At 36.3% G+C, this 25,526-nt stretch overlaps 5 protein-coding genes across 5 annotated transcripts; 3 read left to right on the forward strand and 2 right to left on the reverse strand.

Moving 5' to 3' along the window:
- Positions 1 to 4,037: 4,037 nt before the first annotated feature.
- LOC134676017 (zinc finger Y-chromosomal protein-like) lies at positions 4,038 to 8,099 on the forward strand. Its single transcript, XM_063534333.1, has 2 exons — positions 4,038 to 4,350; positions 5,316 to 8,099. Exons 1-2 carry the CDS (start codon positions 4,105 to 4,107, stop codon positions 8,064 to 8,066), a joined length of 2,997 nt encoding a protein of 998 aa, XP_063390403.1. The 5' UTR covers positions 4,038 to 4,104; the 3' UTR covers positions 8,067 to 8,099.
- A 784-nt stretch (positions 8,100 to 8,883) lies between these two features.
- Positions 8,884 to 14,307, reverse strand: LOC134675859 (zinc finger protein 271-like). The gene is made up of 3 exons (XM_063534164.1): positions 14,201 to 14,307; positions 12,016 to 12,364; positions 8,884 to 11,430 (listed from the first exon to the last, which is right to left on the reverse strand). The coding sequence occupies exons 2-3, from the start codon at positions 12,343 to 12,345 to the stop codon at positions 9,145 to 9,147; spliced, it is 2,616 nt and encodes an 871-aa protein (XP_063390234.1). The 5' UTR covers positions 12,346 to 12,364; positions 14,201 to 14,307; the 3' UTR covers positions 8,884 to 9,144.
- A 2,085-nt stretch (positions 14,308 to 16,392) lies between these two features.
- Positions 16,393 to 20,485, forward strand: LOC134675713 (zinc finger protein OZF-like). Its single transcript, XM_063534022.1, has 2 exons — positions 16,393 to 16,687; positions 19,206 to 20,485. Exons 1-2 carry the CDS (start codon positions 16,493 to 16,495, stop codon positions 20,199 to 20,201), a joined length of 1,191 nt encoding a protein of 396 aa, XP_063390092.1. The 5' UTR covers positions 16,393 to 16,492; the 3' UTR covers positions 20,202 to 20,485.
- A 632-nt stretch (positions 20,486 to 21,117) lies between these two features.
- Positions 21,118 to 22,916, forward strand: LOC134675792 (zinc finger protein 26-like). Its single transcript, XM_063534093.1, has 2 exons — positions 21,118 to 21,414; positions 21,510 to 22,916. Exons 1-2 carry the CDS (start codon positions 21,229 to 21,231, stop codon positions 22,740 to 22,742), a joined length of 1,419 nt encoding a protein of 472 aa, XP_063390163.1. The 5' UTR covers positions 21,118 to 21,228; the 3' UTR covers positions 22,743 to 22,916.
- Positions 22,917 to 23,534: 618 nt separating this feature from the next.
- LOC134675793 (zinc finger protein 226-like) lies at positions 23,535 to 25,469 on the reverse strand. The gene is made up of 2 exons (XM_063534094.1): positions 25,114 to 25,469; positions 23,535 to 24,812 (listed from the first exon to the last, which is right to left on the reverse strand). The coding sequence occupies exons 1-2, from the start codon at positions 25,309 to 25,311 to the stop codon at positions 23,676 to 23,678; spliced, it is 1,335 nt and encodes a 444-aa protein (XP_063390164.1). The 5' UTR covers positions 25,312 to 25,469; the 3' UTR covers positions 23,535 to 23,675.
- Between the last annotated feature and the right edge of the window lie 57 nt (positions 25,470 to 25,526).

The raw sequence follows: 25,526 nt of genomic DNA on the forward strand, positions 1-25,526 counted from the left end.
AATTGGTCAAGTGCTGCAAACTTTCTTTAAATATATGATTTTATTTGTAACGCATAGATATATAATTTATTTTACAGGACCAGAAAGGTCAGAAGTCTTGTCATTCTTCCACACCTTTTCAGGTTGCGACACTGTTTCTTTTTTGTATGGACAGGGAAAAAAGCGTATTTCAAGCTTGGAGCGCATATCCTGCCGTAACGGAGGGGTTTAAATACGGCAAACAAGGCAATATTGAGCAGGCATTGCCAATATTGATAAAAATTGTTATTGTCTTGTATGGCAAGTAAGAGTCTTACAATAGTAAGTATGGACAGATTTGAATTACGAGGTGTGAATTGGCCCCTAGACGTTATTTTAACAAAATGCATAGTATTTTGTTACTGATTTTACGAGTACATCAGGTACAAGTACGAGTGCAAAAGAGTGCCGAAAAGTACTTTTTACAAAAAAAAAATCTTCAGTTAGAGAATCTGCATCCAATGGAAGATGCCCTACCCACGTAAACATATTTCTCCGTGCAGCTTACCAAGGAGGCTATGTTTGGGGACAGATTATAGCCCCTCAGCAACAGCTTCCATGTCCTGCTGACTGGAGCTGGTCCAAACAAAATGGTTATTGGGAGCCCATATGTACAAGCCTACCTGCGGCGGCTGCTGCTTGTTTAGAGCTTATTCGTTGCCGCTGCAAAACAAAATGGGCAGGAAGGTGCAACTGCGTTAAGAAAAAACTAAAATGCACGGACCCATGGGCATGTAGTGGCAATTGCGAACAATATATATCTTACTCTTATTTTAACCCGCATTTTAATCAAACATCTGCTTTGTTAATTTTATCACATTTCTAATAACTCTATTGGCGAAAGTTTTCCCAACATCTATATTTATACGTTTAATTTATATTTGTATATATATCACGTCCAGAAGTAATTTTCGGGTCTCTATTGTTTCCCAAATAGTTTTAAGTCATAATGTACTGTTTGTCCGAATTTTCGTTAGTCATAATTGGTTTTTCTCAGAAACGCGTAACTTTTCAGGATTGCCATAAAACAAACCTAACCTAACCTAACCTATCTATAGAATGACCTTAGGAAAATCTTGAAAAGTTAACGGTTTCAGTTTTATGACTAACGATAATATGACAAACAATACATTATGACTTAAAACTTTATGGGAAACAAAGGGACCCCGTAATTTTCTACAACCAGAAGAATAACAACTTATCAGAAACCATCGAAACATACTTAAAAATCCTAAACGCTGCATACCGCTCTTACAATGCAGGTACGCCGCGCGACACAAAACATTTTTTTTATCAGAGTTATGAAAAAAAAATGTTTAACAAGTTTACTATTCTATATAGTAGGATAACTGGGCTATTCACAGGTATTTTTTTTCTAGAGCAAATCCTCATAGTTTTAATTTTGTAGAAGATTTTCGAAAAAAGAAGTGAAAAGATTTTTTTGGAATTTTTGATTTCTCGATTTTTTTGTATGGAAGAGTGAAAATTTAGTCACAGAAATGAATTCTTCATCCTCGAATTACACGAAAAAGACACCAAACTTGATATAGTTGCTAGATGTATGCAGATATATAGCTTAGAGTGAGGCGCGCCGGAGCCACATTTGCCCCCCCTCCCCTGCCCACCTGCTGGGTGGAACCTCTTGGCAACCGGGCTTAATCGGCTCAGATCACCCCCAGAAACACCTGTTCCAAGCGGTTTGCTTTGTCTCCAAAATGCAAGGTCCCCTTAGAAAACAGGACCTTAGAACTTCTGCTATTCTCAAAACAAGCATCTTTAAATTTTCCACTTTTTTCTTAAAATGTATGTATGTTTTTTCCTTTCTGCCGGTACAAAATAACAAGAATAAGTTGGCCTGCCCTAGTAGTGTGTACAAGTGTATATAATTTTGCATCTTTTTCTTCGTCATGAATGAAAGAAAGACATAACTATAAACAGTTTTAGGCCTGGCATTTGCACGCCAATTTTTTTTTAGCATGCATATTAATAATTGCATTTTCTTCGTGCAACCTTAATCGATACTTATCTATACAAGTCGTATAGATAAAATTTATTGTATTTAGAGTCTTAACATACATTCTATAGATTATATTTATTTAAGCTTAAGATTACATTTTTTTTAGCAATAAATGAGTTTACAATGAATTGTTTCTATTTGAAGTACCGATCCCATAATTTAAAAACAAAAAACGGAATTATCTTTATAATTTCCTTGGAGCTTCCTTTACTTTTTCCTTGTTTTAACAAACTTCTATTTACCATAATAAATAATAACGCAGTCATTTTCTTTCACAACAGTATTTGCACTTTTACATTATATTTTTTTTGGCTGCTATTTAACTGATCACCAGATTTAATAAAATTTAATACCAAAAAAATCTACTTTACCACCCTAAAATAATGAATGATCACCAAAATTATAACACCATTTTAATGTGAAATGATTACCAATTTTATTACATTTTACTATCCTATTAAAGGAAATGACACCAAATTAATCATTATTAACCCAAAAATTGTAAATAATTACCAAATTTCAAACCCCAATTTAATGTCAATTGATAACCAAATTTTTACATCGTGTTATCCTATTAAATAAAATGACACCAAAATAATCATTGTAAACCCAAAAATAGTAAATGACCACCAAAATTAGAACTCCATTTTAATGTAAAATTATAACCAAATTTTTAAATCTTGCTATCCTATTAAAGCACAGCAAAATTTTCTAGTAGCATTTCGTTTCTGTATGGGTTGCAGTTCAAACCTAACCTAACCCACTTTTCTAGTAACATTTCGTTTCTGTAAGGTTCGCAGTTCAAACCTAACCTAACCCACTTTTCTAGTAGCATTTCTTATCTGGAAGGGTCGCAGTTCAAACCTAACCTAACCCACTTTTCTAGTAGAATTTCGTTTCTGTGTGGGTCGGAGTTCAAACCTAACCTAACCCACTTTTCTAGTAGCATTTCGTTTCTGTAAGGGTCACAGTTCAAACCTAACCTAACCCACTTTTCTAGTAGCATTTCGTTTCTGTAAGGGTCGCAGTTCAAACCTAACCTAACCCACTTTTCTAGTAGCATTTCTTTTCTGTAAGGGTCGCAGTTCAAACCTAACCTAATCCACTTTTCTAGTAGCAATTCGTTTCTGTAAGGGTCGCAGTGTTAACCTAGCCCACTTAACTGATAGGTGATAGCAGTACAAACCTAACCTAACATACTTTTCTAGTAGCATTTCAGTTCAGTATGCCTACCTAAGTTATGCGGTGCGGGGTACGGGGGTTGAGCGGGAGGGGCTAGTAATTTTGGCATCATTTTACTTTATTTGGTAGTATGATAAATTTTTTGGTATCACAGTGGTTTATTTAGGTGAAAATATCGCATTTATTTGGTCTTCAAGATTTGGTGATCATTAATGATTTTTGGTGATCATTCAATATATTTGGTATTCGAATACAATTTGAAGTGCAGTCGTAATTAAAATGGTGGTACATTTGTAATTTTAGGCCTTATTTTTTTGGTGTTCAGTAATTTTTTTTGGTAAGCATGATTTTTTTTATTTAGGGTACCAAAGTATTTTTTGGTGGTCATTATATTTGTAGCCTATTTTTTTATGGTTATCGCTTTAAAGCTGTAACAGATTACCGCACTGCGACCTAGGTGCAGTGCGGCGCACTTATCGATAGTGTATAAAGCTGGTCGCTGTTCGTGCGTTAAGGACGCAGCTATAAGTTAGAGAGATAAAAATATATTTTGACTGCACCAAGATCGCGGTGCGGTAGTCTGTTATGGCTTTTGTACTCAAACATTTGTGCTCCATCTCTTTTCTTAATATGGCAAACGAAAGTGACGTAATCATACTGCGCAATCCATTACATGACGTGTACCAAAGACATTTCCGATGTATCGGAAGCCGGTGTTGCTCGAATATGTGACAAGGCTGTATGGCTTAGTGCCATAGCTTGCTGGGTGGGTGGGGACAGAAAAAAAAAACGTAGCTTGACACAAGTGACGTTTAATCGATTAACTAAGATTTTGCTTTCGTTTCGTTAGCTTTTCCTCAATAAAACACAAAATATTAAACAATAACATGTCTTCTAAGGGATATATAAAAATTCCCGAAACTCAAATCCGCCTAGAACGAAGTAAACGGCTGGAAAACAGAAAGTGGCATAACAATATCATGAATTTGTTGTTAAGAAAAAATGTTTGTGGTGCATGTTTACGAATGGAAAATGATCTTGTTCACTGGGATATTGAATATGTCGTAGTGCGATGCGAGAATGAGAACGAAAGCTCTTTGAAGAACATTATGATCTCTACTTTTGGACCGAGTGTAAGTATTAGCCTTTGTAATATTTGTTTATTTAGAGTTCCACATTATATTACAGCTAATTTTTTTTCCTAGTTATTAGCCATACAAGTGAAATATCCAAAATTTGCTAATAAAATCTGAACCTATACTATATAGGAAATAGAGTTGATTTTGTTTTGTTTGAAAATTGAATGGCAGCACAAAACAAATGCAGCTCTCTGTTCCAATGGAATAAGATTTAAATTTTACGGACTGAATAAGTACTCTAGCACCTTTGGCCTTAGAAGGTTAAACCCTTAGCCCTGGGTTAATTGGTTAAACCTGGAGTTACCATGGTTACCAGTACAATTTGACACTGGGTTAACGGTTTATCTGCCTAAGCCTGGGTTAGTGGGATGATGCAAGTGGCCCTTATTGTATAAACTACTATTGTCAGTATTGTAATTTGTCAACATACTATGTAAACAAATAAACAAATGTTTAGTAATGCTGAAGATACTTCTCTAGCTGCCATTTATTAATTAACATCAAAATCCAGCTGGAGACGTATAGCTATATGGCTGGTTATTACACTAGGCAAGGCACAGATATAAAAGTAAAGTACTTTCTTAATTATACTGTGTAAAACCTGTGAAAACTAAAGAAATTGGAATCATCCTTGTAGGTATGGTCACGATCCGTGATTGTTGAGCCATTAGGGTCCTAGTATGGAGTCATCCTGTATTTAAGGAGACTGTACTTTTGTTTTTCTATAATAAAAAAAACAGATGGAACAAAAATATTAGGACAAATGAAACTGTTTCATGCATGTCACTTCAAACTCGGGTAAATCCATGCCTCCCTCTCAGCAAGTATACTCTATTACCTTTTCTTTATACCAAAATCGCATAATCTGACAGATGGATTTACCAGAGTTTGAAGTTAAGCAACTCATGTGTGAATAAAAATTTTAACATAGTGTTAATATACATACTTTTCAATTTCAGGTTACAAGCATCATTCCAACACCAAATTTTTGCCAAGAATGTGTAGATACAATACTGGGCGCTCATCTTTTGATTCTACAACTGAGAGAAAACTGTAAAAACATACAGAAACAGTTGATAGAGATAACACAGCAAATGAAGTGGACGGCTTATTTAGATGAAATGGGATCTTTGTCGGAAACTATATTAAATAACAAAGCTATCCAAGAAGATTATAACTTAATTACTGATTATAATGAAACAGATGATTTAACAAATGCAAATAACTCAATTGAAAAAGAAGTGAAAACACACAAAATTGTACTAGATAATGAATCACTAAAGGATAAATTGCTTAAAGATGCTGAAATGCATAAGTATTTATTTAATAATAAAGTTAAGGAGACAGAGCCCACAATACCTGCAGGAATTACAGTAAAGAAGGTTGCTAAAGACATTGACATGTCTGATTTTGCACCACAAGACTTATTAGAACTAAATTGGGCTGAAGATGAGCAAGAACAAGAACCAAGTAACAATCTGCAAAGTAATGAAGCTTTGATTATGAATTTAATGGAAGAAGCTAAAATGGTTGAAAAACACAAGCATATTAATGATAATTTAAATTTAAAAGTTAAAGAAACTGAAGTACAGCAGACTTTACATGATTCTCTATCAGTCAAGTTAATACTGAGTCAAACAGTGACAGAAAATGATGAAAATTACAGTGATACTGATGAATTAGTACCTCAAGATTTACTTGAATTAAAATGGCCAGATGAACCTAATAATACGCAAACGAAAATACCTGTTAAGAAACTTAATTTTAATGAAGCATTAACAGTTAAGTATATTCCTGCTCACAAGCTTGTTAGAGTAAATGATAGTGTCAAAGTTACTCAAGAGTTACTTGATAATTCGAATGAAAAAGAGACACAGGACAAAACTGTTCAAAAACACAGTATAGATCTGACAAAATGGTTGCAGGATCAAGGAATGAGTACTATAAAAGCTAAAAGTGGTCCTGAAAATAACATACAAGATTTTGATATAGAAGCACATATATCTAAAAAAGTTAGATTAGAAAAGAATGATACTCCTGAAGAATATCAGAACTCCGGAAGTGGATTGATAGCAAAAAAATGCAATATTACTGTTAAAAGCTTGAATGTTTTAAGAGATCCAGATAACACTTCTAATGCAATAAGGTGTGGACTTTGTGATTTAAGTTTTGTACTTTTCGAATCATATCAAAGTCACTATAAAACACATAAAATATCAGAGACGGCCAAATGCTACAAATGTACAGGTAAATTTCCAGTAGTTGAGTTGTTAATAGAACATCTATTAATTGTACATTCTGAAGATATGACTTACTGTACTTTATGCTATGCATTATTGAGTCAAAGCAGGTTAGCACAGCATACGATCGACCATCATGCAAAGAAAGTAGAAATTATAAATGCTGCCACAGTACCTTTGATAACCAAGGATGGTAGATGCAAAACATGCAATCAAACTTCGATTGAGCCGGCCATCCCTCACATCTGTGTATTTAATTATGAATGCATCGAATGCAAACAGGATTGTATACATGAAAGGTTCATAAAATCGTACATAGATCAGATTAAAGACAATAAAGCAGTATATAAATGCACCGACTGTGAATATATGTACAAAACTAAGCAGGATATCATTAAACATGCCAATTATATGCACCTTCGACATATGTCACATCAATGCGTGGTCTGCAAAATGAAATTTGGAACTCAAAATGAACTTTCAAAGCACAATGTTTCAACTCATTACACTTGTCCACGGTGTAAGAAGGTATTTTCAGAGAAAACTCTTAATCATGACTGTCATATAAAAAATGATAATATGAGTTGTGAAGCCTGCGGACAGAGATTTAACCACCAAAGACTGTATTACAAACATAAAGAGACCGCTTTAGCTATCAGAGACCAATGTATTTTATGTCACGACTTTGTTTCAAACATATGTAACTTGTCCAGGCATATGCAAGTAAAACATCAAGTGTATTTAAAGAAAGTCAACGAAACAATATATTACGAATGCACAATTTGCCAACAAAGATTCGATGACGGAATCAATTTCAGACAACATAGGTGCTTATATGATTGTAACATTTGTGAAAGACGATTTATCAATAAAATACTTTATGAAAGACATTTGCAAGCACATTCGGGTGTAAAACCACAGACGACCCACCAATTGAAATGTTCTGTCTGTAATTTGCAACTAGTAGATAAATATGCATATACCAGTCACATGGCAACGCATATAAATTATGGGAAATGTCCGATATGCTTGAATTATCTTAAAAAGAATATCCTAAAAAGACATATTGAAAGTCACGAAGGCACAACAAATAGTTTAAAATGTCCGCATTGTGTATTAGTGTGTGAGAACCGGAATCAATACGAAGTACATGTGAATAGATTCCATTTAATGCGCCGTCCATATAAGTGCGATATATGTAGTAAAGCTTTTTATGGAAAGCTGAAATTACGTCAGCATATAAAGGAACATACGTCTCAGCGTCGTAGAATAAAATGCCCTGTGTGTGATAAAAAATTTGCAAGAAAACTCAGTATGGAGAGACATTTGAAATTACATTCAACTGGACAGTTGTATAATTGTGATTTGTGTGAAAAAATCTATATTTCTGCCGCTCTTTTGGAACAACATCGAAAGTGCCATACGGACACACAGTCAAAACCTGAAACTTCTCAAAGCAGTCAAATGTAAATTTTGTAATTTTTAATAAATAGGTATTGAATATGTCGTGTTTTTTTATTACTTCCATCACCAGGTATCCTGCCTCGTACCGTCACCCACACTGTTAACTGTCCATTGGTAAACCTTATTACAAAAGGCATAAGGTCCACCGATGGACAGTTAAGAGTTTGTAGTACAGCTAAACTGTGGAATGAAGTGTCGCCCGCGGTTTTTTTGGAACGATACGACCTTTTCAAACCTTCAAGAAAAGATCGTACTCCCATCTTAACCCTTAAACAGGTAAAGTTAGACCGTAAAAAGTCTGCAGCGATTTTGGTAGCCCACGCAGTGCAAGTGTCATTTTAAACGTCAAACTTCTATAAAATTATGATGTATAAACAACACTTCCACTGTGTGGGCTATCAAATCGACTGCAGACTTTTATTGGTGCGACTCTAGTGCAAAGAATATAATACTCACTACTCTAGTGTATCTATAACAATAAGTACATACACTAAGACTAAGTACCTATTCCTTTGTCTATGATACGATATGAATTTTTACCACACAATATTTATTTTTCTAAAGAATTTATCTTCTCAACAGCCTCTAACCGGTAGTACTATTAGTTATTCTGTGCCTCTGCAACTTGTCAAAAATGCTGGGAATTCAGGAAATTGTACGATGTCTGGTAATTAGGCGGGTCCACACAGAACGAGCTGCTATTGACTGCGCTCACTAGATGGCGGTAGTATAGCGTTAAGCGAAATTCAAAGTTCTGTAAAATGAAGTTATGGCAGTCAAAAGGGGTAAATAAATGATACAAAAAATTCCCATTATTTTTTTATAACCATACAAAATAACCAGAAACATGATTTCATCTATTTTACACTTTATCTGTTCCACCTGATTTAAAACATTTCATTATTTATTTTAATACAAAATATTTGACTACAAAAAGCATAAAACCCGCTTGATGGTAAGATTGGTAAGCACAAGCAGTCACCGTAACCCATGGACGCCTGCACCCCCCCCTTAATTTAAGGGTACTATTTCTAAAACTGGACGTCTTTTGGGTGATGATGACGATGATCTAATTAGTAATTCTCTACTCATTGACCTCCTCAATAATGACATTACTAGTGCCATCATCATCATCATCCAACCGCGGTCTCCGTCCATCTTCAAACAGATGATAATACTCCTTCCCTAATCCCTCTACTTCTCTATGGTTAAATTTCCTATCCTTATGAAGCCAATGGAACTTCTTGAAATGCTGTCTCATCTCCACGGCTATGTAAAACATTCTATCACAAAATGGACATGGTATAGACTTTTCAGAATGCCGTTTGATTCCATGTGTTTTCAAAGCGCTCGCTGAAATGAAACTTTCTGCGCATATTTCGCAGTAATATGGTCGTTCACCAGTGTGTAGTCTTAAATGCATTCGTAAACAGATTTTATTCGAAAATTTCTTATCACAAATCTCACAACTATAATTCTTAGTCACATAATGAGTGTCCATATGTCTAGTAAGTTGCAGTTTCCCGCAAAAATCTTTTTCGCAGACTGAACATATGTATGGTTTTACTTTTAAATGGTGACGGTTGACATGGGCCTCTAATATACTAGGATCTGAAGCCATATAATCACAAACCTGACATTTATATCTACGCTTCATTTTTTCTCTCATAACGGGATCATCTTTATATGAATGATATTTTATGTGTTTTTGTAACCCAGCGGGCTTAATCAACTTCTCACAAATTGGACAAGGTGTTGGCTTCATATGGCTCTGCTTATGATACCGGAGATACACTTGTGAGGAACATGTCTTGCCGCATACATCACAGCTATATGCTGGCGCTTCTCCGGACTCTACAGCGTGTCTCAGCATATGCTGGGATAAGCATGCCGCTTGTAACTCCATGTTACATACATGACATTGCACCCGTTCGCAATATGACTTCACATGCTTTCGCCTATGTACATGTAGTTTTTTTAACGTATCAAACTCTATATTACAAGTTCGGCAAGGGAATTTAGCGTTCGGTCCATGCGTTCTGATATGCCGTTTTAAATCTGCTCTAGTATCAAATTTCTTTTCACAAATAACGCAATCCGTAAAGGATCTCCTATTTCTATTCTGTAAACCGCTATGCACTTTAACCGTATGCTCTTTTAATTTTCCATCAGTTAAAAATGTTTTCGTACATAAATTACACGGGTAAACTTCTTGAATATGCCTTCTCTTGTTATGGTTAGTGAGGAATTTAAAACTGTCAAATGAAGCTGGACATTCATTACATTTAAAGTCTCTTTTAGTCAGCGCACATTGCTTCTTATGATTTTCATAGTAATTTGTGCTTCCCTTGAATTCTTGATCGCAATATTCACATACGTAACTTTCTGTATGGAACTGATAGATATGCCCTCTTAAACCTACTTTGGAGTAGAAACGTTGCCCACAAATATCACAGGCAAATGATATGTGATCCAAATGCTCTCGATTTGCATGTCCAATGAGAAAATCTTTCTTATGGCAAACATAGTCGCAATCCATACATTTTATCTTTGACGCTCTGGCTTTTATTTGCTCTCTATACGATATTAGATACTTATGATGAATGCATGGTATTTCTGAGCATTCAGAACACTTGAATTTACATTTATGTTCATTTAACTCTTCTCCTTCAAAGTGTTTTAGACACAACAGACATTGCGACTTCGTGCTTTCTGGATCTGGGTCTTCAGCATTAGGATGACTTATTTTCATATGCGAATTAATTTCGCTGTTCGTATAAAAAGCTAGATTACATATATGACAAGTTTTCTTGTCATCTTCATGGTTCAATCTAAAATGTTCGTTTAAATCTCCATCTGGTACAAGTAAATTACAAATCTTGCATTTCATCATAGCATGTGTTTTATAATGAATCTTAAGACTCTGCTCTGTGCTTAAAACTTTGTTACAAATCTGACACTGTATTTGAGGTTTTTCATGAAAATCCCTTTCATGTTGTTTCCATTCTTTGAAAGTTTGAACTATTATGTTACATTCAACACAACGGTAACCCGCTGGTTTTCTATAAGTTTTCTTTTTATATTTTTTCTTTTTGACAGTAACAGTATTACTTTTAACTTTAGATTCCTTAGCCGTATATTCAAGATATGGTGTTTCAACATTCTCTAAAATTATAAGAACTTCTGAGTTTTCATAATCTTCTATGGGGTTTAACTGTTGGATAGCATTGACGACTTTAAAGTTCAACTCATTTATGCAATTGTTGATGATTTTGTACGAGTTTCGGGTGTTGCGTATGAAGATGTATGATGGTAAGACCTTGTCGATGCACTTGTCACACATGTAGGAGCTGGCTAGGATGGCTTTGACCTGCAGTAAAAGGAGGAAAAACGTTAAGCATATTCATAATAGAATTTTGATATAACTGGGATTCTAAAAATTTCCAATTATTCAAAAAAGAAATCTTTTTTTCTATATTTTGTGCGCAGAAAAGTAGAAAGGAGACACGGGGTCTATACTAGAAATATTTTTAATTTAGTTTTAAAGTAAAAATAAAGTCGTTTTTTAAGTTGGCGAGGGTTTCACACACAAAGTAACTAATACCAGAATGTTTTTAAAAGAGTATTTTAATTTCATTTTCAAATTTTTATTGATTTAAATATAAATAAATATAAATTTTAATTTCATAGGCAGCATCAACATTCTGATTAAAAATAGCACACCATACCTCTATGACAATATGTATATTTACAGCGTCCATGTTCAGTTGTATAAATCTGGGAATTGGTCTTGTGCAATATGTTGCTTATCATGAACAGTGGTACAACTAAAAATGAAATGCTATTGCATTTAATATTCTATCTTTCACTGGTAAGATTTAAAGTCGAATGGCATTTTATTATGTTTTGTGTCACTATTCATGATAAGCGTCGATTATGTTTCTTAAATACTTACACTATTATTAAAAACATAGCTGACAATATCTTCCAGCGCCCTAACTTCAGTGCCCTTATGCGTGACAACTTCCAGCTCTACTTCGACAGGACTCAAGTCATCGCCAGCCACAAGACAGATCCCGCAGAATTGTGGAGAGTACAGCACATTCTTTAAATTATCCCTTATAAAATCAAAGTCATCGTAATCCTTAAAGGTTATTAATATATCTGTGTTTTCTACATTTTCTGTCTCTGTTATCTCCAGATTTTCGGCAATTATGTCTTGTTGTTCTATGTAGGTTATATTTAGGTTTTCTGTGTTAGAATCTGATGTTGTTGGTTCATCCATTATGTATTAAATAGGGTACCTGAAATGAAAATATTATTGGTATGCGTTAAAATGAGAAAGAACGACAAAGGACCAGACCAGACGGCTTTTTAGCAGGTCTTTCAGTAGGTATATACTACTAAATTAAAATTACTGTGCTAGATTTTGTGATAAAGTGGTGTAGATGTTTATAATCCCAAAAATAGCCAAGAATAAATCTAGACACGCGGCAGCGTGTCAAGCCAAGTTCAAGCAAAGGAACTGGCTAGCCAGCGCCAAGTGTAATATTACACGAACCACTTGGTGCCACTTTTGACCCTTCTATAACTCAAAACATCTTTAACGTAAACACATAAAACTACGTGTGTTTAGTTATATCCATAAGGACATCTAGAAGCCCAAATTTCATGAAGCTAGCTCAAACGGTTATAAAGATATGAAGGTCAAAAAGTCCTAAATTTTAAGACTGACTGACAGACCTATAGTACCTAAACCTAACCTACTTCCAGATGACCTAGAAGGATGAAATTTGGAATCCAGCTCAGTTATTGTGTGAAAACGTAGGAAAAAATCTAAAAATTAAAAAAAGTTATAAAATAGGGGGGGTCCCCATACAAAAAAACCACTTTTTATTGTGACTGACATATAAGTACCTAAACCTAACCTACTTCCAGATGACCTAGAAGGATGAAATTTGGAATCCAGCTCAGTTATTGTGTGAAAGCGTAGGAAAAAATCTAAAAATAAAAAAAAGTTATAAAATAGGGGGGGTCCCCATACAAAAAAACCATTTTTTATTGTGACTGACATATAAGTACCTAAACCTAACCTACTTCCAGATGACCTAGAAGGATGAAATTTGGAATCCAGCTCGGTTATTGTGTGTAAGCGTAGGAAAAAATCTAAAAACAAAAAAAGTTAATAAATAGGGGGGGGACCCCATACAAATTTCTTTTTTATTGTGACTGACATATAGTACCTAAACCTAACCTACTTCCAGATGACCTAGAAGGATGAAATTTGGAATCCAGCTCGGTAATTGTGTGTAAGCGTAGGAAAAAATCTAAAAATAAAAAAAGTTAAAAAATAGGGGGGGCCCCATACAAAAAACCTGTAATACGCGCTAAACAACCGGCCAACGGTGTGTCGCTGGCGGCGCGCGGCACCACATAATAAATACAAAGAACAGAAGTAAAAAACATGCAGCGGAAACACAAGAAAAAACAGTTTTCTTTACATCAGTCATTTTATAAAGTTATTCAACATATATATTTTGTAATTCTGATAAAAACTGGCCAAGTCAAATCTAACCTGCTTTAAGATCTCGCATTTTTTTTAAATAACAGCAATTGTTATAGGTATCCAATAAAGCAAAGAAATAGAGTTTAATACTTGTTTATAATGTTATTTTGTTCCTATAAATACATATTTGGATTTTGCATAGAACTTGGTACTCATTTAGATCTCCATTCTTTTTGCGGCGAACCCCACAGCCAAGCATAATTTTTGTATTGAACTTGGCTCTCCTTTTTTACATTTATGTTTTTGATGGGATTACCATCAATGATAGGGTCCGACCAACTCCTATGTTTATCACTGTCTAAATTAAATAGCTACATCTTAAAATCTGAACCAAAAATAAAGTGTACAGTAATATAAAATTAAAAGTTTTTTTTTTTAATTTATTATTTAATAGGACCTTTATACATTTGAAAATAAACATAAGAGGGACCGAAATAAAAATTCATGTAGATGCCAAGTGAACAAAATGGCGCTCAAAGAAAGCCAATTTGCTGAACGATTTATATAACTATTAATAGGAATTTAAAGCGACGAATTCGATCATCAATACCTAGATTAAGAAATATATACTTACAAAAACATAGTAGAACAATAGCTTTTATGTGAAAGCCAGAAAAGTTATTTTTTAAGCCAAAAAAATAATTATATTGTATTTAGCGCAATCTCGCATCACACTTGGTTCACGTTCATTGACACTATATTGACAGGAAGCGCAGATAAGATAAGCTAAATAGAGCTAAACTAAAGAAATGTTACAAAGAACAATGGAATAAGAACATGTTTAGATTGTTTAGCCAATGTAACAGCGTAAAGGGCTCCATAGACGTTGTAAAATGACCGTAGTTATGCAGAAAACGACCAACTCAATTTTTTTACCAATGCAGAAAGCGACCAAAGCTACAGAGTTAGGGTGTAAGTTACTTTGACACAAATAAAAAGTTGGTCGCTTTCTACAGAACTACGGTCAAATGGTGATTGATAAGCAAGCAAAATATATAGTCTGGCAAACCAAATTTCGTCAAACCAAACCAAATCGCTGCACTGACATCTACATCAAAGCAGCTTGAAGAATTACTCAATGAAATGAACACAGTTTTTGACGAGTTTGGCCTAAAGCCCCTTCCAGACTATGCGCGTGAATCGCGGGCGAAGCCGCGAACGCGAGTGTGGAGTCGATTTCGCTGTCTACAAAAATCGACGCCACACTCGCGTTCGCGGCTTCGCCCGCGATTCGCGCACGAGTGTGTAGGAGGCTTAAAAAATAACATAAACAAAACTAAGATACTTCTGACTTCAAAACAGGCTTCGAATAATACCTCAAATAGACAGCAAAGAGCAAAGATGAAATCCGATAATTTTAAATAATAGTAACATATGCCGTATGCCGGATGACTTGTGGGCAAAAACTGCAACCAATTGGGTCCCACATCAAACCCGGGGTCGCGGCAAACCTCGACGGCGTTGGCGAGATGACCTTGACGCCTTTGATAGGAACTGGTGGGAGACGGGTCAAAACCGGGATACGTGGAAAGAGAGGAGGGAGGCCTTTGCCCAGCAGTGGGACACTCTAGGCTCATATAAATAAATAAATATATAAATAAAGTAACATAGAACAAGTCAAATCATCTAAATATATAGGCAGTTTAATTACTCGTGACTCATGTACACAGGATATTACTACCAAAATAGCGATGGCTAAAAAAGCTTTTAACACAAAAAAGTGCCTATTTAAAGCTCGAATATCAAGCAATATACGCAAAAGGCTCATAAAGGTGTACATCTGGAGCATAGCACTGTACGGAAGCGAAACGTGGACAATGAGGTAACGTGATAAGGAAAGGCTGGAAGCTTTTGAGATGTGGTGCTGGCGTCGATTGGCAAAGGTCAGCTGGACGGAGAAGAAAACAAACGAAGAGGTTTTACGCATGGTAGGAGAGAGGAGGAGTTTGTTGAGAACCATAGAAAACAGAAGAGGAAAGATGCTTGGTCACCTGCTACGACACGACGAATTTATCAAAAATATCATTGAAGGGAAAGTTGAGGCAACGAGACGGAGGAGGAGACCAAGGAGAACGTACAGTCAGCCAAGAAAGTGGTCTACCACTTTTCGACTCTATTAATCAGATGAGAGAGTCGAAAAGTGGTAGACCACTATCTTGGCTGACTGTACATAGATCAAGTAAAGGAAAAGCTCAACGTCGTCACTTATCAGGCTGTCAAGGAGAAGGCAGAGGACCGATATGCATGGAAATTACTCCACCGACAAGAGTCTAACTCTAAAATAAATGATGATGAAACCAAATTTGTCAGTTAGGGTGTGGTGGTGGTGGAAGGCATATCGTCTCATAGAAAATTTGAATTTCGCGCCTTTTTCTACTGACAAGATTTGCTTGACCATCTATATTTGTTATTGTTTATTTGTGACGTTATCTATGAAAAGGGATCTTATTGTCCATGGCCCTTACGCCATTATTAACTAAGCTCCGATATGAATACTATGCCGCGCGACGCTGTGCGGCGTAAGCGCCATCGACAATAAGGTCCCTTTTCATAGATAATGCCCCATTTCATTTTTGATATCGGTTTTTTTGGAATTATGTTGGCAATATGTTATTTTAATTCAATTTCACTATGATCGTGTGAAATATTTCGCTAGTCTGTTATTCTAACAGATGACATGCGGATGACAGTAGATGCATGACACAAGTCACTGTCGAGATGAAAGATGACATGTTGATGTAGAGAGTTGTTGATATCAATGATAATAATATAATCAACATCCACGGCCCTTCAATTTAAGTTAATTTATAGGCTGCTATTTTATATTTAATAATAAATAAATTTGTGAAACTTATAAGTCCCCGCGATGCTACCAAACAGTATTACTATGGAAGCTGTGAATCTTATAATTAACCCCAAACTAACAATACAAACTTGTTTTCTGTGCTTGAAACAACATGATGAATTATACAATATTCATTCAGACCTGTTCATTATTACAGACCACCAAGAATTTACGGTTTCTGTGTTTAAAATGGTGTCGTACTTATTTTCCTTACAAGTAAGTATCTTTTTACATTAGTCTTGATAAAAGTTATTGTTTTTTTTTGGTATTTTAGTAGTAGTTGCAGAGAAGTTATTTATTTAGTTTTTTAACCCCCTGTGACCCACAAACGCTGTAAACCTAGATTATGAAAATTCCAAATGAAAATCAATAAAATACCTATGGCACATTTTGTAAAACATCTGCACAGAGGCGTAACTAGGGGGGGGTTGGAGGGGGCACGTGCCCCGGGCGCCGTCCAAGGGGGGGGGCGCCAAAATGGGCAAAATACCTCCCATAGAAAATGGACCAGCCAAAATGTAGGACACCGCCAAATTTTTTTTCACGACTTTCCCTGGCAACGGAAATGCAGTTATTTTTGGCCACCCTGTATACAGGATGGTCCAAACCTTGACCTCCAATATTTTTATTTAGAATCGTCGTCGTGGGTTTATCGGAATACAGGGCGTCCCAAGACTATAGGACATCAAGGGAAAGTACTTTAAATATCGTAGATAGGATATTTTACTGAAAGAAGACTTTATTTTAATTTAAAAAGCAATTTAATCTGCATTCATAGATTTTTAAATAATTACATGGTTGAACCGGGAATCGAACCCGCTACACGAGAAAAAAAAATCAGCCTGTAGTTTTATTATACCGATCGAAAGGATTCATGCAGTTTAAATTGTTTTTTAAATTAAAATAAAGTCTTCTTTCAGCAAAATATCCTATCTACGACATTTAAGGTACTTTCCCTTGATGTCCCATAGTCTTGGGACACCCCGTATACCCCATGTATGTTAGCCGATTTTTCGTAGTTTACGAGTTTGTTAAGAAATTCCTGGGTGCAGCTTTGCTTTGCTTTTATGTCTTCTAATAATTGTTCGTGGTATTTGCACTGATAACATGAAATAGCGATGGGGAAGTGACCCCACAAAAGAGGACTTTTTTTAAAGAGTTACTAATTTGGAAGCTTTCCACCTCAGTTCCTTTGACCGGCGACTCTCAAAAATTTGGACAATTAAGTATCATTTTATTGACCTTTTAAAAAACTTAGGGTCTAGCTGTTTCTAAAATAACAAAAAGTCCTTGAAATCGCTTGTATTTTTTATTTATTTAGGTAAGGGCAATATCTAAGCTTGACATGCTTGAACGTAAAAGTTTGTCTTTTTTTCCCAACTCAGCGAAGTGAGGATGCTGTTTTTTTAGCAACTGCGCCGTTTGTCAAGGATTATGTTACAAAAAGGAACATTTAATAAAGTTCAATAGTTTTTTTTATAAATTAAATTTTCACCCCGGAATTTCTTAACAAAAGTTAAAAGTAATAAAAATCATAATTCGAAAACTACGAAACGTCGGCTAACATACATACTTATTCTGATAGCCCACAGCGTGAGAAATTTAAAAAATTTATGGACGTCAAGGTTTGGGCCACCCTGTATAAGACATGCCGTGCTAACATCGCTCGTTCTGTGATACTAGAATGTCGTGAAAAACCTGTGTCAGGTATTGAGAGCATTCTATCCAGAGTTTCGGTGTGGGATCGGGACAATTTAGTCCAATTCAATCCCACCAAGACTCAATTTTGCGCGTTTAGCGCTAAGAAAACCTAATTTTTCAAGGCACAAGCCTTCCCATGTCAGGGAGTATTGGGAGCCTCGGTGTTGACATCTCCATCAGTGACGTCCAATGATTTCGTAGCCACCTTGCTGGGTAGGCTGCGCTCGTATCCCAAAAAACTCGGTGTGCTCAATAAAGGGAGGCGATACTTTACTCTGGGGTAAACAGATCCCATTTATTGAGTACTGCTGTCACCTTTGGGCAGGAGCATCTGGATGCCACCTTGGACCCTTCAAATCAGTTCAAAGGTGCGCTGTACCTATGAATAGTCTACGATCCCAAACTCACAAGCGATATTGAACCTTTAAGTCTAAGGAGATCTCCAAAAAATAAGTGTATCGCTACGTCTTACGTAGGCGAACAACGCGCGAACGCGGCGCGGCGCGGCGCGGCGAAATCAATCCTTTGATGCCCATAGAAGTGTCCTACGTAAGCGATCTCGTTGCGAACGCGGTGCGGCGCGATTTGCACGCGAATGTCAGGCGGCGCGGCGCGGCGCGGCGCGGCGGCGGCCGCTTTCGCCGCGCCGCGCCGCGCCGCGTTCGCGCGTTGTTCGCCTACGTAAGACGTAGCGTATAAGTTTTAAAATGGTCGGCAACGCGCATGTAACTCCTCTGGAGTGTATATAGACGTCCATAGGATGCGGTGACCGCTTACTATCAGGTGGGTCGTAAGCTTGTTAGCCACCGATGTACTAAAAAAACACTTATTTGTCTTAATTAAAAGTAAACTTTAATAAGTAAAAAGTAACCCTTTTGTTAGTTCATTTCGTTTGGGAGGGGGGGGGGGCGCAAATTTGGTGCCTGCCCCGGGCGCCATATCCTCTAGCTACGCCACTGCATCTGCAGAAAAAATTCATTGTTCAATCAATTGAACTTCAACAATTACATAACGTATTTTTCGTCTGTTTCAGGATACAATATTGCAACAAGTCTGTAATAAATGCTCAGAAATAGTCATAAGTATTTATATCCTAATACAAAATCACACAATAATGAAACAAAGCCTGAAGAAAATTGCTGAAACCTTAGAAAAAGAGATTGGGGGCATAAAGAAGTTTGACAAAAATTGCTATCTAAGAATACATCGCAATAAGGAGAAGTCAGTGAAAAATATAAAAAAAAAGAATTTTAAGTCTGATGAATGCCAAAAATGTGATATGACTTTTGAATCAAAAGAACAGTTACAAGAACACAAAAAAATTACTCACAAAAACGCTAACGAAGCAGTTGTTTGTCATATTTGTGGAAAAAGCTGCAAGACACCAAGCGCTTTGAAAGCTCACTCAAACTGTCACAAAGTAAAACAATGTCCATACTGCTCGAAAATGTTGAAAACACATTCGCATTTCAAAAGACATGTCAATAACCATGTGACTTATAACAAACGGAAGCAAAGTAATACTAAATACAATTGTCATAACTGTAATTTCGTTAGCCTGAGCAAAGGAACCGTAGAAGCACATATAAACAAAGTCCACTTAGGAATCAGACCTTATATATGTACTATATGTGACAAAGGATTTTTTAAGAAAAGTAATTTAACCGAACATATCAACATACATGATAAAGTAAAAACCGAGACATGTGAAATCTGCGGTGACAGTTTTGTCAGCAAAAAGACTCTCATGGAACATATAAGATTACATAAAAATCAGAAACCATACAAATGCGAAATGTGCTCTGAAAGTTTTGTCACATCGGGACGGAGATCGGACCATGTTAAAAGAAAACATATGGAGAAGAAGGAATGCTGTTTGATTTGTAATAAAATGTTCAGTTTGAAGAAAACGCTGAATAGACATGTAAGGAAAATGCACTGGCAACAATGCAATGACATACATGTATCGGAGTTTGTTGAAACGGCTGATGATGGTGGTAATATGGAAATGTTGTTGCCTATTTCTTGATTCGTTCCGGCAGGATTGGCGGGATCTTGCTAAGCACAGAGGGTTGGAAAGGGAGAGGGGAGGCCTTTGCCCATCAGTGGGACTGGGACCACACACATAGGCAAATGATAAAAAATGTTCATTATTAATATTGTAAAAATTACTTAGACGAGACTTTATAGGCAAGAAAGTATTAATAATGTATATATTATTTGCATAATTTGTATGTATTACTTATTAGCATAATGATATTTTTGATTGTGTTAGATTAATTTTGTAATTGTATTATATCATATGAATAGATCATGCCTATGACTTACATTTTTTAAATATTATCTTGTAAGTATTAAATCTAGTCCCAATCCGCATTGGGCTAGCGTGGGGACTATAGCCCAAGCCCTCTCGCGCATGAGAGGAGGCCTGTGCTCAGCAGTGGGACCTATATAGGCCGAAATGATGATGATTAAATCTAGTGGTAAATAATTTGCCTCTTTTTCTATGAAATTTGGCTTAAAGGCATCCAGGGCATAAAATTCCATTAAAAAAAATTACATTATAACATAAAGGCGTGTCCAGACGAGTCAATTTTCGACCAATCGGATTGAATTGTCCGATCGAATCAGGCCGAGCGGACGCAAACGCCAATTTGGCTCGCCGATTATGACCGATATTAGCGATAAAATGGGGTGCGGACGCAAGAATGCCAAATTTTGACGCCAGTATTTTCGTTTTGGTTTTTTTTTAAATTTAGTGTGCTCTAATATATCTAAAATTGGTGATTAAATTGGAAATTGATGCCAATTTCATTTCCGATCAAATCGGTCGATATAAGCAGCCCGTGTGGACTCCACTTAACAAATCACTGTGTGTATACGCCTTTAGTTATCTGTGCCGAACGCTCCCCAAGTGACGCTTTTGAGACGCTTCTCTTTGAATCGAACATTTTGATTTGATTGACGTTTTGAAACTGTCTTCGAATCCGAACGATCCAAAGAAATATTTTTGATTTTGAATTAGTATTACGTCTCGCTTTTTATTAAAGTATATCATGGAGCCAGATGCTGGTATAATATTATCAGCTTTCAAGTACCTAACGAAGGACGACGAACAAATTTGCAGGTTATGTTTGAGCCCTACGCCTCAGTACGCAAAATATATTCAGGATTCCGTGATTTTGAAAAAGCCATACTATGAAGACACTGTTACATATTCTGAGATGTTCGAAGAACTTGGTGTAAGTAGAATTTTTAAACTTAGAATACAGGTTAAAATAACTCTGATATACCTACCTAACAGAAAGAATATCAATTGTTATTTGTTTTCTTACAGGTCAGTGAAGAGCCGTTACTGCCGCAAACCTTGTGTGATACCTGCGCCCGGGCCGTTATGAACGGTTATTTATTTAAAAAACTTCACGAACATTCCAAAGAACAGTGGGACACCGTGCTATCAAGCCTTAATAAAACATTGATGCAAGCTGAAACAGTCAGTCCCTCAGTTAAGACTGCTTACATAGTGCTTAGCGAAACAGGTAACTACATAGTCACAAGACGGAAGACACACTCACCAGACAAAGAGACTGCCGCACTGAAATTAAACAAGATAATCAAGAGTAGAACCCGATATGTGCATCGCAAAAAGACTTGTCTGATTTGTGAGGAATGCGGCATGAAATTTAAAACTAGAGTTCTCTTAGTTCGTCACATGAGGTCACACAAAGCTAAGCCTTTAAATTGCCCTCAATGCTTCAAAGCATTCTTAACTCAGATACAATTAACGGAACACGCAGAAAGGGTACACTATCCAAAGAAAATTAAATGTACTAAGTGTAAGAAAATGTTCAGTACGCAGAGAACTTTAAAAGCTCATGATCGGCAAGAGCATGTTGCTGTTTTATGTAAGTTATGCTTTGTACAGTTCCCATCTAGATCCGCATTGAAGGTGCACCTGGACAAACATGATGTTATTAAATGCCCTCGCTGCAACAAGAGTTTCATCAACAAACAAACATACAGAAGCCATGTAAAGCAGTGTGGCAATGCTGAAGCCAAAGTTATAAGCTTCTTCTGTGACATTTGCGAGAAAGGCTATATTCGTAAAAATGCTCTGCGCTCACATCTGAAGATAGACCATGGATTTGGTAAAGTTCTTTCATGCAGTTGGTGTGCAAAGAAATTTGATGCTGCTAGCAGATTACGTAACCACATAGTCAAGCACACAAGGGAACGTAACTTTAGTTGCGAGCATTGCAATGGGAAATTTGTTACTCAAGCCGCTTTAGTCTACCATACTCGCTTGCATACAGGCGAGCGGCCATTTAAGTGTGACTTATGCGAGGAAAGCTTCCTCTCGGCGTCTAGAAGGATGGAGCATAAACGGAGAAAGCATTTCGGGCCTCAAATGGAATGTCCTGTATGCCACGTTAAGTTTGTGCTTGGCAGTCAGCTGAAGAAGCATGTAGCCCGACATTCAGATCCTCAGAGCAAACTTTATGTGCCAACATTAGATGGTAAACAGGAGAGAAAATATGTAGTACGTAATGTACTTACACGAGTAAATTAGACTATGTAGTGTGCCTTATGAACAGACATCATTAATTTTATAGCATTTTCGGTGCAGCGGAGTGGTGTTAACGGAATTGGTTTAAACAATTTCAACCCTAATGATTAATTATGTTAATATTAACCTTAACTTACCATTTCAGTTGGAATTATCTATACCAATTCTGTTAACACCACTCCACTGCACCAAAAATGCTATATAATTTACGATGTCTGCTTATGAATTTAATTAGTTATTATTTAACGAAATAAACTTCTTTTTTTAATGTCTGATTTTATTGCAATTTATAGCCAGCAAAAAAGTCACAAATGGCAGTTTAATATACTGTAATACAGGCAATTAATCAGTAATCAAGTTTTATTTTAGAGGGACTAAAGGAAGAACGAATAAACAGATGCGTGAAGTGTAAAAAATATTTTATTTATAAACAATGTACCTAATTTTATAATAATTAGCCTACTCTGTGGGGTTGAGATACCTAAAGATAAAATCACCAAAACGGCCACAAGTATTCTGAAACACCCTATTTTTAGACCTCAATATGTGACGTCCCACGCGTAAAGGTACCTTATGGCGGTTGGCGCTCACGCTATTATTAACACCGCTCCAGTATTATTGCGGCGCTATACGACGTAAGCGCCAGCCGCCATAAGGTACCTTTTGCCGTGGAACGTCACATATAGCCTGTACTGGCTGAGCGTGCAGCGTCGTCGCGAGGAAATTGCCACGCGAAGAAGCTCGGCCGGTTTAGCCTCGCCCGAGGCATTGAAGTATGGTTGCTTCGCCAGAGGAACGTCTACACAGACAGCTGCTTCGCGCGGCATTTCCACGCGAGGCGGCTCTTTCTTTGTGGACCCGACTAATAACGGCAAGTAAGCATTTGGCTCGCCTAATGGTTATTCCATACCATAGCCTAATATAATGTACAATAATCTATACTCTGTTCTCTGTACACCAATCACTGTCCTTTTCATGATGTCTCTTAATGTGCGTCCTTAAGAAATGTGGAGTAACGAATTTACGCGAACATATCTCACACATTAGCGTAGGCCCCACATGCTTATACTTTATATGCTCCGCTCTGGCAGATGCATTTACAAATGTTTCAAAACAATGTTCACATTTATACGGTCTTTCTCCAGTATGCCTTCTAGTGTGATATAATAACGCCTCTTTTGATACAAAGCGGTTTGGACATATATTACATAAAAAGTTCTTTTCCTTGGTATGTGTTACCATGTGAACTTTTAGATAACTTGGAGCGGTGAATTTTTTATTACATTCCGGACATACGTGAGGTTTTGCGCCGCCATGCTCAAATTTGTAGTGTACTCTGAGTCCTCCTGAAGTACTGTAACTTTTACCGCATTCTTTACATGAATATGGTTTATGAAGTTTGGTGCGAAACGGATGCGGATCTAGAAGTCCTTTTTCGCACAAATCTACGTGTTTTAAATAGAAATCTCTTGTAGCGTAACTTTTACCACATTTCGGGCATTGGCTTTTATTGAAATGCTTTCCTTCATGAATTTTTAATTTGACGGAGCCTTGGCATGATTTTCCACACTCTTTGCATATGTGGATTTTGTGTATTTTATTATGGTGTTCCATGAGAGTTTCTGCTGTATTTCTGTATTGGTTACAATCCGGGCATTTTAGTTTTTTACATAAATGGTTGATTAATTCTTCATTTGTTTCAAACGCCTGCCAGCATTTTTCACAGAGAAGTTGATTATGATTTTCCTCACAGTGTTTATGGTACTCTGCAGTGGTTGTGAACTCACCGGAGCATTCATCACATATTATTTTTGTTTCTCCAACATTATATTTTGTTTCTGAATTATTTTTATTCATTACTATCAACTCAGAATGGTTCTCATCTACAATAATGTAAAGTGACTGGTCATCGTAAACTTTTAGATCAACATTAAGCACATGTAATAAGTTATCCAAGGCATCTTCTAGTAGTCGGGAAGATTTATGATAAGTTTGTATGAGCCTCAAGCCTCTCAATGCATCAACTACGCATTCTGTGCATACAGCATCTAATCCTGGTATTTCTTCAGTTACCTGTAATTAAACATAACTTATATTAGAAGATTTAGAAGTTTGTTTAACAAAGAGTAATTAATAGCTTCTACAAAAATTATAGTCAAGCAAAAGGAAAACAGATACTATAATTAGCTTTTTGTCATTGTGTAAGTTTTTAAATAAGATCTGCTTAAATACGGGACAATCTTACTTCACTATTACATTTTTATCCGATCTAGGATCATATTCGAACCGAATTTAAAGCCAATTCTACCTCTTTCAGTGAACGAGAATGGACAGGCAATATTTCGCGTTTTAGACTTGATAAAGTCACTCTTACCTCAGGCCCAAGGAATTTAGCAAGTAATTCCGATAGGGGCTGTAAATGCTGGTGTTTTTCCTCTAAATCCAGGGCTACTCCGTCTCCAAACCGAACGTAATCTTCTTCAATATTCTTCAGACATAACCTACAGTGACTGAACCGCTTTCCATTCGTGATGTTCGAGATGATGAGCTTCATGTCTGGTTTAACGCTCATGTTTTAATTAATGGCGGTTTTTGGGTTTAAGTTAATGAAATGTATTTTAAATTGACGAACGCTGTATACAAATTTAATCTATTTGGCAGTTCGCGCTTTCGAAGCTTTCGTTCAGAATCAATGAAGGAGTGATGAAGTATGAAACGACATTTTCAATATGGCGTCAAGCAAAATACAGATAATAAAGTTAATACGTTTTGATTATGGTTTTGATA

This window comes from Cydia fagiglandana, chromosome 23, assembly GCF_963556715.1.
Source record: "Cydia fagiglandana chromosome 23, ilCydFagi1.1, whole genome shotgun sequence".
NCBI lineage: Eukaryota > Metazoa > Arthropoda > Insecta > Lepidoptera > Tortricidae > Cydia > Cydia fagiglandana.

Bases quoted from the DNA above. Each gene is read 5' to 3' on its own strand.
- LOC134676017 (XM_063534333.1), top strand. From the start codon at position 4,105: ATGTCTTCTAAGGGATATATAAAAATTCCCGAAACTCAAATCCGCCTA. The intron at 4,351-5,315 runs GTAAGTATTAGC...TTTCAATTTCAG, and splicing joins TCTCTACTTTTGGACCGAGT to GTTACAAGCATCATTCCAAC.
- LOC134675859 (XM_063534164.1), bottom strand. From the start codon at position 12,345: ATGGATGAACCAACAACATCAGATTCTAACACAGAAAACCTAAATATA. The intron at 11,431-12,015 runs GTAAGTATTTAA...CTTTTACTGCAG, and splicing joins GCTATGTTTTTAATAATAGT to GTCAAAGCCATCCTAGCCAG.
- LOC134675713 (XM_063534022.1), top strand. From the start codon at position 16,493: ATGCTACCAAACAGTATTACTATGGAAGCTGTGAATCTTATAATTAAC. The intron at 16,688-19,205 runs GTAAGTATCTTT...CGTCTGTTTCAG, and splicing joins CGTACTTATTTTCCTTACAA to GATACAATATTGCAACAAGT.
- LOC134675792 (XM_063534093.1), top strand. From the start codon at position 21,229: ATGGAGCCAGATGCTGGTATAATATTATCAGCTTTCAAGTACCTAACG. The intron at 21,415-21,509 runs GTAAGTAGAATT...GTTTTCTTACAG, and splicing joins AGATGTTCGAAGAACTTGGT to GTCAGTGAAGAGCCGTTACT.
- LOC134675793 (XM_063534094.1), bottom strand. From the start codon at position 25,311: ATGAGCGTTAAACCAGACATGAAGCTCATCATCTCGAACATCACGAAT. The intron at 24,813-25,113 runs GTAAGAGTGACT...GTTTAATTACAG, and splicing joins CTAAATTCCTTGGGCCTGAG to GTAACTGAAGAAATACCAGG.